This window comes from Fukomys damarensis, unplaced genomic scaffold (assembly GCF_012274545.1).
Source record: "Fukomys damarensis isolate Sample0158 unplaced genomic scaffold, DMR_v1.0_HiC HiC_scaffold_26, whole genome shotgun sequence".
Taxonomy (NCBI): domain Eukaryota; kingdom Metazoa; phylum Chordata; class Mammalia; order Rodentia; family Bathyergidae; genus Fukomys; species Fukomys damarensis.
Window position 1 is genome coordinate 23,835,662 of NW_022900938.1, and position 18,326 is coordinate 23,853,987.

At 35.4% G+C, this 18,326-nt stretch overlaps 1 protein-coding gene across 6 annotated transcripts in view; it reads right to left on the reverse strand.

The window, feature by feature from the left end:
* Dync1i2 (dynein cytoplasmic 1 intermediate chain 2) overlaps nt 1-17,627 on the reverse strand; it is a 53,361-nt gene extending 35,734 nt beyond the window's left edge. For 2 of the 6 annotated variants that reach the window (XM_033756257.1, XM_033756260.1), the window contains exons 1-3: nt 17,233-17,391; nt 14,657-14,774; nt 11,821-11,938 (exon numbers count right to left, since the gene is read on the reverse strand). In XM_033756257.1, the coding sequence (XP_033612148.1) occupies nt 11,821-11,938; nt 14,657-14,764 (226 nt within the window). In that variant the 5' untranslated portion in view covers nt 14,765-14,774; nt 17,233-17,391. Of the gene's footprint in view, nt 1-11,820; nt 11,939-14,656; nt 14,775-17,232; nt 17,392-17,461 lie in introns of those variants that run through there. The other 4 variants (XM_010606982.3, XM_033756261.1, XM_033756258.1 and 1 more) reach the window with 3 other exon arrangements.
* Between the last annotated feature and the right edge of the window lie 699 nt (nt 17,628-18,326).

An 18,326-nucleotide genomic window follows, 5' to 3' on the forward strand; every position in this document is an offset into this window, starting at 1 on the left:
ATCAATTAAGAAATTAAGGAAAAGAAAAAAATGTGAGAGAATGAAAAGATGAAATAAAGTGTTTGTAGATGGGGAGGGGAAGAGGGGGTGAAGCAAGGGCAGAGGTAAGGGGAAAAAATGAGAATCAAGACTTGTCATGTAGAGGTACAAGATCCCAACAATACATGTAACTCTACTGTATCCCTAAAATGTACCAATAAACTCAATTAAAGCTGAAAAAAAAAAAAGAAATTAAACACTTACACATGCTGTGATAAAAACAAAGAGCCTGGTAATCTAACAAAATGTACATATGTAGTTTCATGATTTCTATCTTAAATCCAGGTATAAACTCATCTTTTATTTTCTCAATAGTAAATTCCATTGGTAAACAACAACAGTAGATGAAAAAAATTATAGGTACAATACTTATTCCCTGAGATGGGTTCATTCTTACATTGTCTTTATATTTCCTATATTTATCATCAAATTTCAAAGGATAATAAAAACAATGTTCCTAATGTTGATTAAATCAGAAAAAATTACAATGTTAACTACAGATAGTTTCATGTAGTTCATATGTGGATATAGTACTGTGCTAGGTGCTATATATATGATTCAAAGTAGCTAAACAGGGCTTGTATCCAAAATAAAAGAATATTAATGTCTTCTATCTTCTCAAAAGTTATATTTCTTCATCTTTTCATCCATCTCTCACTGTAAGGCTTCCCCTGGACTAAGTCCAAACTGATATAGAAATAAAGAGTAATATCTAATTGTTACTTGAATGCTATAAACATATATAAATGTTTATTATAGTGTGGTACCATAATGCCTTCATATTAAAGATTTTCAAAGAAGAAATTGTTTTCTTTAAATTATATATTCATATTTAGAAAAATAATTTTTCCAAGTATATAACTAGAGAAATTAGAGAAAGTGAAATTCCTATCAACCTACTTATTGTGATGAACTACAGAATCCTTTTCCTGTTTAATATGCTTAAGGCTGCATTTTAAAAAGTTAACCAAATTCTTTAGAGAAAACAGGATACACAGTATTGTACATATATAGATACATTAACCCAGCCAGTTCTGAAATAAAATTTTCAGAAAAAAATAAAAGGGTGATGGTACCAAATTATCATAGTTTCTCAGCCAAACAAGGGAAAATAAATCATCATGACTTTAAATTTGTATTAGATAAAAAAATAAATAAAAAACAACCTCCATCCCAGAACTATAGTGTTTGTGCTAAAGGAAGAGTTTAAAGCCAGCTGATGCTTTAAAGCCATCTTCATTAAAAGACTCCTAGCTATCATCTAGCTCACCAACTTCATCTTGCAACAGTAAATAATGTGTATACCATAGAAGGGACAAACCTAGAAAAAGAAAATTACTATCATTGTAAAAGGGGGAATTCTCACAGAAAAAAACCAAGGGGGGAATGATAGTGCTATTCAGTAATCACATTTTACCCAATTAGTATAAAAAAATCAAATACAGTAATTATACAATAAGGTAATAGCCCCTATATTTTCAGACTTCAACGCACCTCTGAAAATAAATGAAAGCATGAATTTGAGGTGGTAAAAGAAAAACAAAACCAAAAGTAAATAAATAAATAAATAAATAAGAAAGAAAACCCCTCCAAACTGAAATCACAGGCTCTCAAATCTAAGAAAATTCACTTCTGGAATTCATGGGGGGGGCGGGACCAGGGATCAAACTCGGGACCTTGCACTTTCAAGGCAGGTGGTGGAACCACTGAGCTAACACTGTACTTTGAAAATAACATAAATCATTAATAAGTAGTTTTTGTCATGACTTGCTTAGTAAGAGCAGAGATTCAAGCAGATTATCTTTACTGTGTATAAAATAGCCTAAAACATATTTGACACAGAATAAAGCAACTGACATAAACTTATGAGTATGCGAATAAATTTAAGCCTCTCAGAAGTTTAGTGCAAAGACATCACCTATTTCCTTGAGAATCAAGGGAGAAATCTGAATTGAAAAAAAAAAAGCTATCATGGCATTCACAGATCATGTAAACAATATGGAAATAGTATGACTCTTCAAGTCTTTAGGATATAAAGCCAATTGAGGGCCTCAGTGGCACCCCTAAGTTTGATTCCCAGTACCGGGGGGAAAAAAAAAAGCCAATTGAGAAGACTTTTTCTGCCAGTTAAAGATCTTGGTCTTCAAGGATATAAAATTCATATTGCTAAAAGAAAAAAAAATTCACATTGCTACCTTTTGGCTCATAAAGAAACAATAAAAATGTTTTTAAACTGTAAAGAACCTGAGAATGCACCTAGATTTAGAATTAGCATTAAGTCTACATCACGTCTAATGTGAACTACATATAATTGGATGTAAGGATGGCGTACACTCCCCATTATTTTTCAAGTAGAAGAAAATCTCTGCCAGGAAGAAAGCCATAGAGAAGGTATATAGCCAAGGAACATGAATATAAGGAGTGGAAGCACTGGCAGAAGACAGTGAAATGGAAGAAGCGAGCCTAGAATAACCCCAAATTGTAAGGTCTCTTCTAGCTATACCCAGTACTCAAATATAGCCCACATCACAATTTATGCTTCCTTGTGGATATAAGTGCTCCTAGCCTAGAATATTATTTAAATAATTTTTTATGGTTCCTTACTTTTATCCTGAAAGATGTAGCTTTAAATGTTAATTCTTTTGAAATACTAAATTCTCCAATTCCTAAGCCCCTTCTGATAGTGAAGATTAAATATTCTCTTTAATGTGATTCAGCACATTAATCTTTCAAAATAAAAAAAATTTTTTTGAGACAGGAGTGAGAGCAGAGGGTGGGGTGGGTCTTGCTAAATTGTCTAGGTGGCCTTGAACACTTAATCCTCCCACCTTGGCCTCTAAGTACCTGGGACTACAAGAACACAACACCCAACCAGTTAAAGGCTAAAGCCTTAAACAACATAACCTTATTAATGAAGTTATAGTAGGTCCTTTGTGCATTTCCCTAGCAATCCAAAGAGACTCTTAAGAGACTCAAAGAGACTCAATGTTAACCAGCTTACTCTGCTTTATTAAACATAGTCTCTCACGTCTTAACATTTAAAATTTCAAATAAGTATCAAAAGTTAAAATAAAGCTATGACATTTGGCTTCTTTTACAAACTTATTTGTTTACTGTTTCCTTGAACTGACTCTCTACTCTTTTTTATTTTTATTTTTTTAAGACAAAATCTTCCTACAGAGTATAGGCTGGTCTTGAATGTGCTAAGTAGCCTAGGCTGGCAGTGAACTTACGATCCTCCTGCTTCAATCCCTGTGCCGGGACTACAGACACGTGCTCCCACACCTGGCCCTGAAAGTGAGCTCTTAATTACTAATAACTAAAATCTTTCAAGTCAAACAGTATTTATCATAAACTGATTTTTTTGGGGGGTACTGTGGAATGAACTCAGGACCTTGTGCTTGCAAGGCAAGCAATGGCACCACTGAGCTAAATCCCTGGCCCATAAACTGATATTTAATCAAGAGGCTACTATGCTTTCCTACCTCCCTAAAAACCTTTGCTACAAATAATGTACCACCATTATTCTAAAAAATGTATTAATTACAGTATATTTTTAAAATGATAGGTGATAAAAATGATCATTTTACCCACTCTACATTTAGTAATTAATCCAAATACAGAAAAAGCATAAATCTTTAAAAATTTTCAGTAACTAGTCATATTCACAAAATGTATTTTCATTTTTTAAAAAGCTTTTTACTACATTTCTCTCCAGGGTTTAATTTAGTAATAATGCTAAACTAATAGTTTGCAACAACCTAATTTTTCTTCTTTCATTCTCTCTCATATCTACATTCACAGACCAAAAGAAAAAAAAAGTGGCATAAAAAAGCAAAGGAACTAGGGCCGGGGATTTAGCTCAGTGGTTCTGCTGCTTGCCTCGCAAACACAAGGACTTGAGTTTGATCCCCGGTACCAAAAAACTAAGGGACTGATGTCTGTGTATGTGTAAACATGCATGTATAAACATGTATAATGCTACATGACTATAAAAATACACATTTAGCTCAGCTAGTATAAGTTTGTTATCAGTTTATAATGGTTTATTACAGTCTATTTTTTGCCTAAATCAACTTTTTTCAGGGTCAGTTCGCAAAAATCAGAGTTGCTAGGAGAAGGCTATAAAACTGTAGTAACTAAAGACTGGTTACAATTATGATTAAACAGGCTGGCCTGTAGTCTCTATAATACTTTGGTTTAATGGACCCTCCCTCTCAAACACTGCTCTGCTTAAAACCCTCCTATGAAAACTCTTTCCATCACATCAAAGACCCTATAAGGATCCCCCCTCTGCCCTCCTGCTTGTTACAACTACCCAGCCATGCTAGGCCAGGGTCACTAAAACTCCCTACTCACTATTACGTCTACCTAGAATGTTCTTCCTCTCAACAATAGCATAGGGGCTCCTCCGGTGTCACTTTACAAGTCCACTTCTCACAGCTCTTCCTGAAGATCCTGTCTCAGGTTACCTCTCTCACTCTATCAAAGGACCATGATAATATGTCTCCTCTATTAGATACATAAGCTCCAAAGGAGCAAGCCTTTTGTCTGTGCTGTTTAGAAGTCCATCACTAAGCTGAAGGTGCTCAGTAATTTTTGAATTAATGAATGGACAAACTTTTTTTTTAGCAGCAGTACTAAGTATTACAGTTGAGTTTTAGAAAGCAGTGTTGCAAATTGTTTTCACTGGCTCAAAGGAACATCATACAAGTGAGCCAGTCCAAATCACTTGAATCTATATTCTATATTCATTCCCATATTCATTTTTTAATCACATTATAGCCGTGCAAAATGTCTATCCTAGCCCTCAATAAGGAAGAAAGGAGGGAAGAATATAACTGATAAGAGCTTTGATCATATTACTTTCTTAGGTTAAAAAAAAAAAACTTTTGAGTGATCTCCTCATTGTCCTTTCCAGCCTAGCATCATCCTTCATTTTCAGTATTCTCTTTTCTCTCACTGTCAGCAAGACACAGTAAATCACCTACTATTTCTCTGAGTATACCTTAACCTTTATAATTTTCAGCCTTTCCTCACATTTCTTTTGATAGTCTCTCCTTTCCCATTTCTGTACAGTGAAATCCTATAGACACAGGATACCAAAAAATACATTTCACAAATAACATTCATTTACCAATCAAAATCACAAACTTTGAGAGCTATTCTGAAGTATTTCAATGTTTCTTTAAAAAAATATATAACTTAATACCAGTTTATATGTTCTATCAGGTACAGGAAATGAATTTCATCATGATAAGGATTAAAGAAATACAAATCAACATCAACAAAAAAGGGGGATAAGGCCAATTATACTTTCTGTAGGTTCATTTGACTTTCATCACAAAACTGGCAATTTAACATGCAACTTAAATATAGTACCACTTACATCCAAATTCTCAATCAAATGTGGCCTATACCAATTTAAAACTTTTGGTTTATGTCTCCTATCAGGATTGTAATGTCATCTATTTGAGTAACACTCAGATCATTCAGAATGTTTACTACAAGAACTGAAGCGCCTGGAGAACAAGAAATGCAGTAATAAAATTTGAAGATTCCCATAAGATTATTCAGGTTCTTGTATCAGTTTTGGTATTTCATTTCTTATAGGAAATTATCTGTATCCCATGACGAATATAATCATTATGCACTGCAAATATATGTACTAAAACACGTAAGAAAAATAAAAAAGCTGTTTTTAAAAAATTATTTATTTATTTATTTATCTTTTGTTTTTTTTGAGACAGGGTCTCACTATGTAGTTGAGACTGACCTGGAACTCACTACGTAGCCCAGGCTGGTCTTGAACTCACAGCGACCCTCCTGCCTCAGCCTCCTGAGTACTGGGATTATAGGCATGCGCCATCACGCCCAGCTTAAATTTTTAAAAAGACAAACTTCTGGCAAGAAAAATTAGATAGAATTAAAATGAGTAGTGGTTTTGAAGCAGTGTGAGCAGTGGCACAGTGCCTGCCTAATATGCACAAGGCCCTGGGTTTTCTCCCCAGTACAGAGGGAAGAAAGTATAAGTAGAAAAGTATTAAATGGAAAAGGGAAAATAGTCCTAGATATAGTGAAAATTTTAAATGAAAAGGACTTCTGAATAGCTCTATGAAATAAAACTGAAAATTTAGTTGAAATGGGTAATTTTTTGTTTGTTTGCTTTTTTTTTTTTTCCCTTGATACTGGGAATCAAACTTGAGACCTTGCACTTGCAAGGTAGGCATGGTGTAACTGAGCTAAATCCCTGGTCCTGTTTGTTTGCTTTTTGAGATAGGGTCTTATGAAGTTCAGGTTGTTCTTGAATTCACTATGTAGCCCAAACTGGCCTCAAATTTGTAGTGATCCTCTTGCCTCAGCCTCCTGAATGCTGGGATTACAGGCATGAACTACCACACCTGGCTTTAAAATGTTTTTAATTTTTATTTTTATTAGTACATGCTTATAGTACATAATATTTATATTTATCATGGGAAATGGATACTTTCCTATAAGAAATGAAATACCAAAACTGATACAAGAACCTGAATAATATTATGGGAATGTTCTAACAGATATTCAAGAAATAAATACTTCCAAAATTATACAACTTTTCCAGAAAAGAGAAGGCGGAAAATCATAGAACTCATTTAATAATACTAGTAGAGCCATTATGATAAAACCAGCAAAATATAGTAGAAGAGACTGTAAGCCTGCCTCTCATGAATGTAAACAAAGAATTACTAAATAAAACATTATTAAATCAGTGCAGCAACTAAAGAATATATAACAGCTCATAATCAAGTTAGGTTTCTTCCAGAATGTAAGTGTGCTTTTACATTAGAAAATTTATGAATGTCAACATCAGATTTATGCATTAAAAAGGGGAAAAAGCAAGAGGTGATCTAAAAACATGAACAGAACTATGAGTTTGTAAAAATATTTTGGTGATTTCAGGAATACCTGAAATTCTTTGTGACTGTGTGCTGGACTCAGTGACTGTCTTCCAAGAAAAAGAATGCAGTAGAAGTGATGCTTTGAGACTTCCAAGGTTAAGTGATAAAAGGGATCAGTTTTTAAATGACCTTCTTCCTCATACTGCTCACTCTGAGAAAGCATGGGGCAAAGATACAAAGCAGATCTATGGCATGGCCCATATGGATAGGAAATCAGCCCTCCCACTAAAAACCAACACTAACTTGCCAGCCAGGGGAATGAGACATCTTCGAACCAAGACCTCCAGTTCCGCCCAGCCTTCAGATGACTATAGCTCTGGCTGACAGCTTGCCTGCCTAATATGCACAAGGCCTTGGGTTTTCTCCCCAGTATGGAGGGAAAAAAGTATAAGTAGAAAAGTATTAAATGGAAAAGGGAAAATAATCCTAGATATAGTGAAAATTTTAAATGAAAAGGACTTCTGAATAGCTCTATGCAATAAAACTGAAAATTTAGGTGAAATGGATAATTTTCCATTATCCTGAACTAGAAACACTCAGCTAAGCTGCTACCAAATTCCTGACTGGCAGAAACCATGAGAGATGAGAGATATTAAATGTTGTTTATTGTGGGCAGGTGGTTGATATAAGAAATAGAAAAATATGAGTAAACTAAACCCATTAAAAATTGTAAAATGATATATAACCCCTGCTCCCTGTGTCCTGAAGAAAAAAAAAGTCATATTCTGAGGTAGATTTGTGGTTCAATTCTATCAAGTTTAAAAAAAAAACTGTTCTAGAAAATAGCAAGGGGAAAGTTACCAATTTGTTTTAAAACAATAACCATAATGACTAGTGAACACGGCTATGAGCAAATATTAGGCATATTTTACTTACATATATACCAAAATCCTAACTAAGATAATAGCTAATCTATCTTTCAAAACATGTAAAAGCTCATATGCCACCCCCTAGAATGACATCAGCAGTTAGTTTGAAACATAATTCTCCACTTTTCTAATAGGCAATGTATTTAGGGTATGGAGTAGACAGTTATTGAAAGCAATGTCTTCTTCACAGAACCTCAGCCAATAAATGTAGAAGGAATGGTGGAATAACAAAAGCAACTTTACAACTCTTAAATAAAAAATGTAAAGATCATCAACAAATGTTAGTAGTATGAGGTAAAAAGCTGATGAAATGAATATTCACATGGAGTCAAAGTTTCTGTCCCAGGTATTATTTCTTGTTAGTCACAGGGATAACAATAATGGAGAAACTCTGGCAGTTACAACCATAACCAAGTAACCAATCTTACTGTCACTGCATATTGCTCAACAGAACTAGGTCCCATTCACCCAGCTGTTCCCCTACTGGCTATCTTCCCAAAAGAATTAAAAGAATCATACCACAGCAATATATGTGCATCCATGTTCATAGCAGCACAGTTTGTAATAGCTAAAACTTGGAAACAGCCCAACTGCCCGTCAACCAGAGACTGGATAAAGAAAATGTGATTTTAGAAAATAAAATGGAGTACTACTCAGCCATAAAGAATGAGAAATTAGAGACACTTATAGCTAAATGGATGCACATTGAAGTGATACTCTTAAGTGAAATAAATAGGACACACATGTGTAAATACCAAATAGTTTCTCTGGTGAGAAACTGAAAGTGTAAGTAAGCCTCAAAAACCATAACAGATAATGTGAAATAGGAAGAAAAGGTCCAAAGGAGAAGGGGAAGTTGGAGGGGCTGGGAAAGGAAAGAAGAAAATGGAATTAATATATATTAATGAGAAAAGGAAAAAATGGAAACAGTCTTTGTAAATAGGGAGGTGCAGAGCGTTTGAAGGGAGGGCAGGGGAATGAGGAAAAAAATAACCAAGATATATTATGTAAAGGTACAAATTTCCAATGATGAATGTCATATTGTATACTTAAAATGTACCAATAAAATTAATAAAAAAATGTAAAGGGTTGGGCACTGTAGCTCAGTGATAGAGCACTTAAAAAATGTTCTACTGATATGTATGCATGTAACTATAGTGCATCGCTATGAGATATTCTTGCCAATGATATAAAGTCTGAAGTGAATCAAGCTTTTTTCTTTTTTGGTTTTTGAGACAGGGTCTCACTATGCAGTTGAGACTGACTTGGAACTCACTATGTAGCCCAGGCTAGTCTTGAATTCACAGTGATCTGCCTGCCTCAGCCTCCCGAGTGCTGGGATTATAGGCGTGCGCCACCACACCCAGATGAATCAAGCTTTTTGATCAAATTTCCAGCTTTGAGGAAACACAAAGCACAAAGGAAAAAAAGGTAAATGTGAAAAAGCCATCAGATGCAAATTCATTCTACAGACCAATTTACAAATTCTTTAACAAGGAGATGTCATGGGGCAAAGACACTATGTGTAGATGTTTTAGACTTAGAAAAATTAAAACACACAACTAAATGCAATACACAGTACAGCAACATTTTTGAAGGAAAAAAATGTGAAGCTAGGGTTAGTTAGAAAAAAAAGGATGATTTTTATATTCAAAATAAGATATAAAGCCATATAAAACTGGGTTAATTATATAGAATTAGATAAATAGATCAATAGTGAAACACAGGTAAGGAATGTCCATGAATACACAGAAACATACTGTAGGACAAGACTGGCATCAGGTATCAGTGGAGGAAAAGATAACAGTTAATAATGGTAGTGAGAAAATTAGCTGACTACATATGTGGAGAAAGATTTGTTTGGATCCCTACTTCTTACTATTTTGAAAAAAATAACCCAGATATCTAAAAGTAAACAGTAAAACTATAGATATAAAGAGTAAAACTACAGAAAAGAAAAAAATATTGGCTATAATTACATCCTAATATAGGAAAAAGTTTCTTTTAAAAAAGACTAAAACAGACAAAAACCCCACTAAAATATACAAGAAAACTGTACAAATCTTAGGATAAAGAACGCTGACCATAAACAGGCAAAAGGATACAAATACATAATGCCAAAAAGGGAAAAATCCAATCATAATAGATAGATATATGAAGATATAGCCAACTTCACCGTAACAGATAAATGCATATTAAAACACTTTGGGTACCCGCCATCAGGTTTGCAGAAAATAGAAAGCTAGATAATCCAGTGATGATGTGGATATGGTGAAAGAGTTTCATGCAGTGGTAGTGGGAGGATAACCGTTAACCTCTCTTAAGTAGTATGCAGAACATAGGTAAGCTTGTACACAGTAATACAGCAAGTCAATTTTTGGGCATACATCCCAGAAAAACTCTTCTAGTCCTCTGAAGAAAGGATATATTCTTTGTAATGTTGCTTATGACAGTAAAACAGAGACAGAAGCAATCTAAGTGCAGAGTACTGAGGGAATGAATGGTTAAGTAAAATATGGGACATGATAGAAAAATATGTATCAGTCAGAAATAAATGGGCATGTATATAGCAACATGGAATAAACTGAATGAGACATAAAAAATGTATATACACACAGATACATAAAATCTTGAAAAAATGCAATATAGAGGATAGAATGCATATATGTTAAAGAATGCATATATGTTAAAAAATGCAAAGGAGAGCATTTAATACATGAGTGAGAAGGAGAATGAAGTTGGAGATGGGAAAAGCCAGTAAAACACACACACACACACACAAAACACACTCCTAAAGAACAATCTTTCAAAAAGTAACAATGGAGGTGTTCCATAAATTAAGAAACATAAACAAGTGAATTCAGTGAAACTGATATCCTGAAAAGAACAGAAAAGAATAAAGATGTCTTACAGAAGAAAAAAAGACAGTGACTCAGGAATTTAAAAAAAAAATCACTCAATGAATACAAAACTAACAGTAACAACTGATAAACAAGTAGTTCAGTTACTAGGATAAAAAGTGTTCTGATTTATTTACTTTTAAAATTGCAATACCAAGAGTATAAGCTTATTAAAGATATAAAAATATTAATATACCTCAGTCTTTTCCTACCAGTATGGAAAAGGAATATAAACTGAAAGAAGTAATAGTGTAGTAGACCATGAAAGTTACCAGCTTTTTCATCTTGAAATCTTTCAGAAATATCAGCTCTAAGAACGGTTCTGTTGCAGCTTCACAAGAGGAAAACTGGTATTTGTCCTCTGGACTAGATGAAATTAGCCCACAAACTAACTGTAAAATGTTGGTCCCTAAAGGACAAAGGCTGTGTCAAACTAAAATAAATACTATGTAACAATAGTATTTATTGTTACAGACACAGACCTATGTGTTACAGCACAGACCCATTTTAAGCAAGCATCAAATGTTTTCCGATATGTGGCTAGATGTTCTCCATAACTCCACTATGTCAGCATCTTGGTCTAGTGCAGGTATCAAAATGAATAACCCCCAAAAAAAGATTTAAGTCAAATCATTGCCAAAATGAGCTATCCATGTGATTTCTCTATTAGTATTGATAGTAGAACATTACAAGCTTTGCCTCCCACTCCCATTCCTTTGAATATTAAGTTATTATATCTCTCTCTAACCTACAGAAAGAAATACATAATTAAGATTAGGAAACACTCATATTTGAGCTTACCATAATATGGCACATAAAACTTGCTCAATAAATCTCTGATTTAGTAAGAAAAGTCAATCAGTGGTTTCATATGTTAATAAATATAAATAATCTTACATACCTTTTGAACAAGTAAAATAACCATGTACAATTCCAAATAAATGATAAGGTTAATGGTTTTAAGACACAAACAACAAAAATATGCAAAATATATGAAGTCAACTCATCTTAGACATGTCTGAGCTCAACAGAAATATTCCTATCTCTCATAAATGGATATATCCTTATCCTTACCAATAGGGGATTCTGGGGTTAGCCCCATGCTTTGAAGCAATGCTTCAGCTTCTCTTCTTTTTTTTTCAAGATCTGATTCTTCTTGAACAGGAGCAACAGCTTCCTTCTTCTGATCGGTCTAAAGTTTTTAAGTTAAAAACTCAAGTTTACATATGGCATAAAACATTTCTATTTGCTAAAATATAAAGTGCCTACACTGCACATTTTGAGTGAAATATAATTTTTATAGTTATTCCTAAGAGTTATCTAATAGTAATATGTACTAAATTGATACATGTTTAAATAAATCCAAGAATTTCCACAAAAATTTTCCTAACAGATAAATTCAAAATTGCAGTCAGATTTGAATTTTCTACAGCAGTGACAGCAAACTTTATAGAGCTTTCAGTGATACAAACAGCCGGATGTGGCACATGCGCCATGGGTTCAGCACCACTGCTCTACAGTATAAAACTGATGAGCATGGACAGGAAGGGTGGAAATCATCCCCCTTTCCAAGTGGCACAAAAGTTTACTAATAAATGTTATAACACTATGGAAAAAAAGTAAAGTTATTTAAGAACTAACACATTTTCAGTAAATGGACAATGATTTGCTGACAAAGCTTGAACATCTCAAACTTGTAGATAAAATCTTCACTGTATTTATGCAACTGTGGGTAGAGAATATTTATGAAAAATTCATCTAAAGTTTTTTATTGTTAAACTACGTCTTAATTTAAGAGACAGGGTAGCTAGGTGTGGTGGTACATGCCTTCAATCCTTAAGATTCAATCTCTGAGAGGCTGAGGCAGGAGGATCACAAGCTTGAGTCCAGCCTAGGCAACTTATCAAGATCTTGTTTCAAAAAAATAAAAAAATAAGTGCTCGCTTCGGCAGCACATGTACAAAATAAAAATAAAAAAAGGGCTGGGGATGTTGCCCAGCCAGAGGTGGAGAAACAGACAGTCTCACTGTTACTCAGGCTAGCGTCAGAATCCTGGACTCAACTGAACTTGCTGCCTTCTCCTCCCAAGTGGCCAGGACTACATTGTGGATGCCACTGTGCCCAGCTGTCAGGTCTTATTTTAATAATACAAATACATAGCTGAGTTTTGTTAAAATTAAAATTCACTTTTGCAGAGCACAAAACATTTTTTTGTTATGAAAATATTAGCAACTTTTATTTCAGCCACGTAGAGTTTTGGCAAAATCTTCTAATTAATCAACTAGATAAACCTCAGCGCTCTTAGATCATCCAAAACATCTCAAATAAAATCTAAGCTTTTAAGGGAAAAGTTCTATATATGTACTTCAAATGATGTCAACTAGATAACTATTACATACTGAGTGAATCTGGTTAGTCGTAATATTCTCTGATATTGCTGTAACTTAATCAGAATAGCAAAAGGGGCTATGTTACCAAGCTGATGCTATTACTATCCCACTGCTTATTACTATTGAATTATCTCTTGTAATATTTTATAAACTTTAAATTAGATAGTGATACTGAAATAGATATCCCTTAGAGATCACTTATTGCTGGAAAACAAAAATCAAATTTGCTCTCAGCATTGAAATGTTTAAGGCGATGGATACTATTTAGGAAGGCTCAACCAGCCAGAACCATGCTTCTGTCAGTTAGATTTTGATCAAATACCTAATGTAGAGCTATACCCTTATCACAGAAAGGTTCAGAATAAACTAGCACATTCTTCCATTATAGGCCTCATTATACCATCATAGTAGTGTTGTGCATAAATTGTGCCTTGATTTTTCTGCCATAGATTTTTCTCTTAGTCTCTAGATTTCCAGTAGTCCTAACTGGCACCAAAGACACAGTTAGGACAAACTACCTCACATTGTCCATTTAAAACTTAACTGTGGAAAAGTATTCATAATCAGTCTTTAAGATTTTCCATAGGAGCCAGGTGTGGTGGTGCATGACTAGTGCATAGCACTAGGGAGTTCGAGGCCCAGTCTAGGTTACATGACGAGTTTAAAACCAGCCTGGATTACATAGTGAAACCCTATCTCAAAAAAACAAATAGCAACCACAACAAAGATTTTCCATGGGGATAAATATGTTTCAATGCAGGAACAAGTAAAATATCTCCAAGTCAGGGCCAATGTATATTTGTTCTATATGATGAAATGTTTTAGCAAAATCAGTATCAAAAATACCTTGTTAGGGCTGGGGATTTAGCTCAGTGGTGCTGCACCTGTCTTTCAAGTACAAAGTCCTGAATTTGATCCCTGGTACTGGAAAAAAAAAAACCCCAAAACCTGGTTCACCTTTATAGTACTATCAGATCTATAAATATAGATCTATAAATATAGCTCAGTAAATATATTTCAATGACTAACTCATGATAAAAGACAAAGTACAAATCTAATCAATTTTCTATTATATATATTTCTGTTTGCCATTAGTACTATGCATTCTGACAAAATTATTAGATCAGGCTAGCAAAATATTCAAATAGTTCAAAGTCTAAACTAAGTTATGATATATGCCCCATCTTAGGAGCTATTACAATGTAGATGCTTATTTTAAAATATCCCTAGAGGATCACATACGTAAATTGAACATCCAGAAATGAAATCTTTGAAAAGTATTATCCTAAATGAAATACTTTTATTCAGTTAAAAAAAAAAAATCACACATAAAGTCACCAGTTTTGTCATTTTTCTATATCTGGCTTCTAAAAAGTAAGATTCACTTATAGTGCTGTATTTGCAGTCACAACTGATAGATTTTAGATTTTAACTATTTTAAAATTATTACATAAAGACATAAGTACTTGAAATAAACCAATTATTTCATATTGAGTTTATTTTTAAATAATGAAACATACTTCTTTTTTCTTCCTTTCTTCTTCTTTTCTCTTTTTTTCCTCTCTGATTTGGGCCAACCGCTGCTTCTTCCGTTCCAACTCAGCCTTTAATTCACTTTTGTCTGACATGTTTGTGACCCTAAGAAGCATACAATCATCATTACATGGGTACAAGTAGCACACACACAAAAAAATTAGTGCTTCAAGAAGAGAACAGTCCTGTTGGGTATGGTGGTGGCCTATGCCTGTATTCCCAGCACATGGGAGGCTGAAGCAAGAGGATCACCTTGAGTTCGGGGCCAGCCTGGACTACATAGTGAGAACCTATCTCAAAAAAAAAAAAAAAAAACCAAAAACCCCAAATAAATAAAACTAAAAAAGAAAGAAAGAAAAAAGTTATGTATTTTGATGCTACCTAAAGGTAGTACTAATTGTACTTTTAAAATAATGGAAACATGCCAGGTGTGGTGGCTCATGTCTGTAAGCCCAGCTACTTGGAAAGCTGTGGCAAGGAAGATCAAAAGTTTGGGTGTCTCCTGGTCAACTTAGGAGACTTTGTCTCAAAAAATAAATTAAAAAAATAATAATGAAAACATATACACACTACTAAGCTGAGAAAAATTACTGTATGAAAACATCTGATGTAAAAACTATTTCCCAGTGTGAGCACAGGAGCTAACACACAGTAAGTTCTTTAATGTTCACATGCCCAAATTTAACACGAGAGCCAGAAGTCAAAGCTAGCACTTAAGGGCCAGGGATTTAGTTCAGTGGTTCTGCTGCCTGTCTCACAAGCACAAGGTCCGGAGTTTGATCACTGGAACCCTCCTCACTCCCCAAAAAGCTAGCACTTAAAACAGAGGATACCAGCTGGCATTAAGCTACAATACCAAACAAAACTATTAACAGTTTTGCACGCATTCCTAGAAACTTTATAAAAACAATATATCAAACAGAAAATTCCTACAAATTCTATGTGCCATGGAATTAGAAATGGTAAAGGTAAGCAAAATACAGCTACCATCATTAACAATCAAATCAAAAGACCTTTTATTACTCTGCAATAACACCTCATCTTGCACTTTTAGTACAATGTTTGTGAAGACTCTCAAAAGGTTCTATATTAGAATGTAATCTATTCTAAATCAGACTATGCTTTAGTCATTTTTGCTATCTCCACAGCATCCCAGCATAGTGACCTTAACATTATATGACACTGACTAAATGATTAATGGGAAAGGTAGACAGAATTACAGAGCTTCAAAAAAAATCACTATAAGCACCATAATATACTTCATTTTCAGTTTTAGGAAGCAGTGATGAATTTTTTTAATTGAAAAAGTAACTTAGGAGCTGAGCATGAACTAGGAACCAGGTACTCTCTATGTATTTTGTATTATTATTGCTAACTTCTGCGGGGGGCAGTACTGAGGATTGAACCCCATGGTCAGCGACATCTCCACCTCACCCCCTTTTTTTAAAGGCAGGGTTTGGCTGCGGTGCTAAGTTGTTCAGACTGAGCTGGAACTGTCCATCCTCAGCCTCCGAGCTACCCAGCTCATAAACTATTGATTTATTATGTAATGATCAATTTCTGACAATGTCTGCACAGCTTAAGTGTTAAATGGTCAGGAAATTGGGAGAATAACTTCTGAAAAACTTCATGAGCAAATCTCTTTAAAAGCACAATTATTAAATCTGAATAAAGTTAACTTAGTTAAGAAGTAAAATCTATCTACTAATAAATGCATAAAGGAAATTTCAGTTGAAATGTTCCATAAAGACTAACGTGAGTTAAATTTTCAAGAATACAAAAACGGGGAAAAGTTGGCGTGGCTGACCCTTAAGTACAGATACAGTACTGAGTCACTTGAACAAACTAAAAGAAAACGAGGGCCGTTTCTTCTTCGGCCCTCTACACATCTGTAAAAAGCTTCACACTATCGGCTGCTGAGATCTTCCTTACCTAACTGCACCATAGGCTAGGCACGGTATTTTTGTTCAGCATCAAGTGTAACGCACATGCCAATGCCAATTTTTATGTAGGTTAAAGTAACCTACATAAACACCAACAGTAAAGTTTGTCGGGCTGAGCCACAGCTCAGACGGGCCCTCTCATCCGCAGGCCAGAGCCTTTGCTCCAGGACTTAAAATTCCAGGGAAGAGAAAGTCTCTAGAACTCCAGGCTACAACCCTTCCACATCAGCGACTGTCCAACACACGCAAGGTGAGCGGAGACGCTATCAACCCAAGTAGTAAGGTCTTCCCTTCGTAAAATGGAGCAAGGCAAAAAGCAGCAACTTTCTCTCACCGGCTTTCGGCCAAGCGGGCGCGGTCCAGGCTAGGGCGTTCGGGGAAAGGGACCAGGGGCGCCTGACAAGGCTTAGGGCTCCCCAAGGTGCCCACGAGGGTCAAGAAGAAAAGGGACTGGACTCCCCGCCCCAGGCTGCACTGAGTCACCGCCTCGGCTCCCTTCGCCTTTTCTTTGCAGAGCCGGCTGGCAGGCGCTGTCAGCAGGAACTGCCAAGCCGTTCTCCCAGTTCCGACGTGGGCCCAGCAGGCAGGAGGGCCTGGAGGGGAGGCCCTCCTCAACTCACCTGTCCGGTGGCGGGATGGGGAAGCGTCCTCTCACCTGCAACCTCCCAGTAAAGTCCCCAGTTTAAGCTCCAAAGCCAACTGTCGTCACCAGCTCCTCCGCGGCTTCCGAGGCACACAAAGAGGGATGGGCGGCGGCTGCTACGGAGAGGACTTAGGGACAAATGGCTTCTCCAGACCTAGGTCACTCTTCGAAATATGGGGTTGGGCCCTGAAGCCCTTTTGACTTACCTTTTGTTAAACCGATAGATGAGACAAAGAATCCAACCCACCCGGAGATCTGAAGTGTTTTCGCTTTGCTAAAGGTGGAAAGCTACGCCTAATATCCTGGAGCCGAGCACGAAACCACCGCCTTCCCCGTTGGAATTGGTGCAACATGGAAGAACTACAAGTCCCAGCTACAAGGCAAGCAATGCATTTTGGGAGTTGTGGCCGCTGATAGTCGCAAGGTATCCTGGGATGCGTAGTGTTTCTTAACCTTTGGGTTCCCCTACTTAACGCCTTGTAGATTCCAATGAGAAGAAAGCAGCACTTTTGTATTTCTCTTAAAATGGACAGTGTTCAGAATGTTTCATGTGTTGTATATTAAGATATTTGCTGAGAACCAAGATCTGTCATGTAAAGGTACAAGATCCCAATGATGAATGTAACTGTACTGTATACCTGAAAAATACCAATAAACTCAATGAAAAAAAAAAAAGATATTTGACCCAACACTGGCAGAATTTTAAGGAAGGTGAACCTGAAAATAGGGTAAACGACACGTTTTAGTGGACATACATAGTTAGATATACGTCTAAAGACATAATTTTATTTATTTACTTATTCTTGATACCGGGGTTCAAAGTTGGGACTTTGTGCTTGTGAGGCAGGTAGCAGAACCACTGAGGTAAATCCCCGGCTAAAGAAACAATTTTAGAAAAGACTTATTGAGGATTCATATGGCATTTGAGGTGAATCTAAATAGAAATAAATTAAGTGGTATATGAAATAATTCTCTCATATTTTGTTACTCTGTAGTAGCATTTTTATTTATTTATTTTTTGGTTTATTTTATTTTATTTTTTTTGAGACAGGGTCTCACTATGTAGTTGGA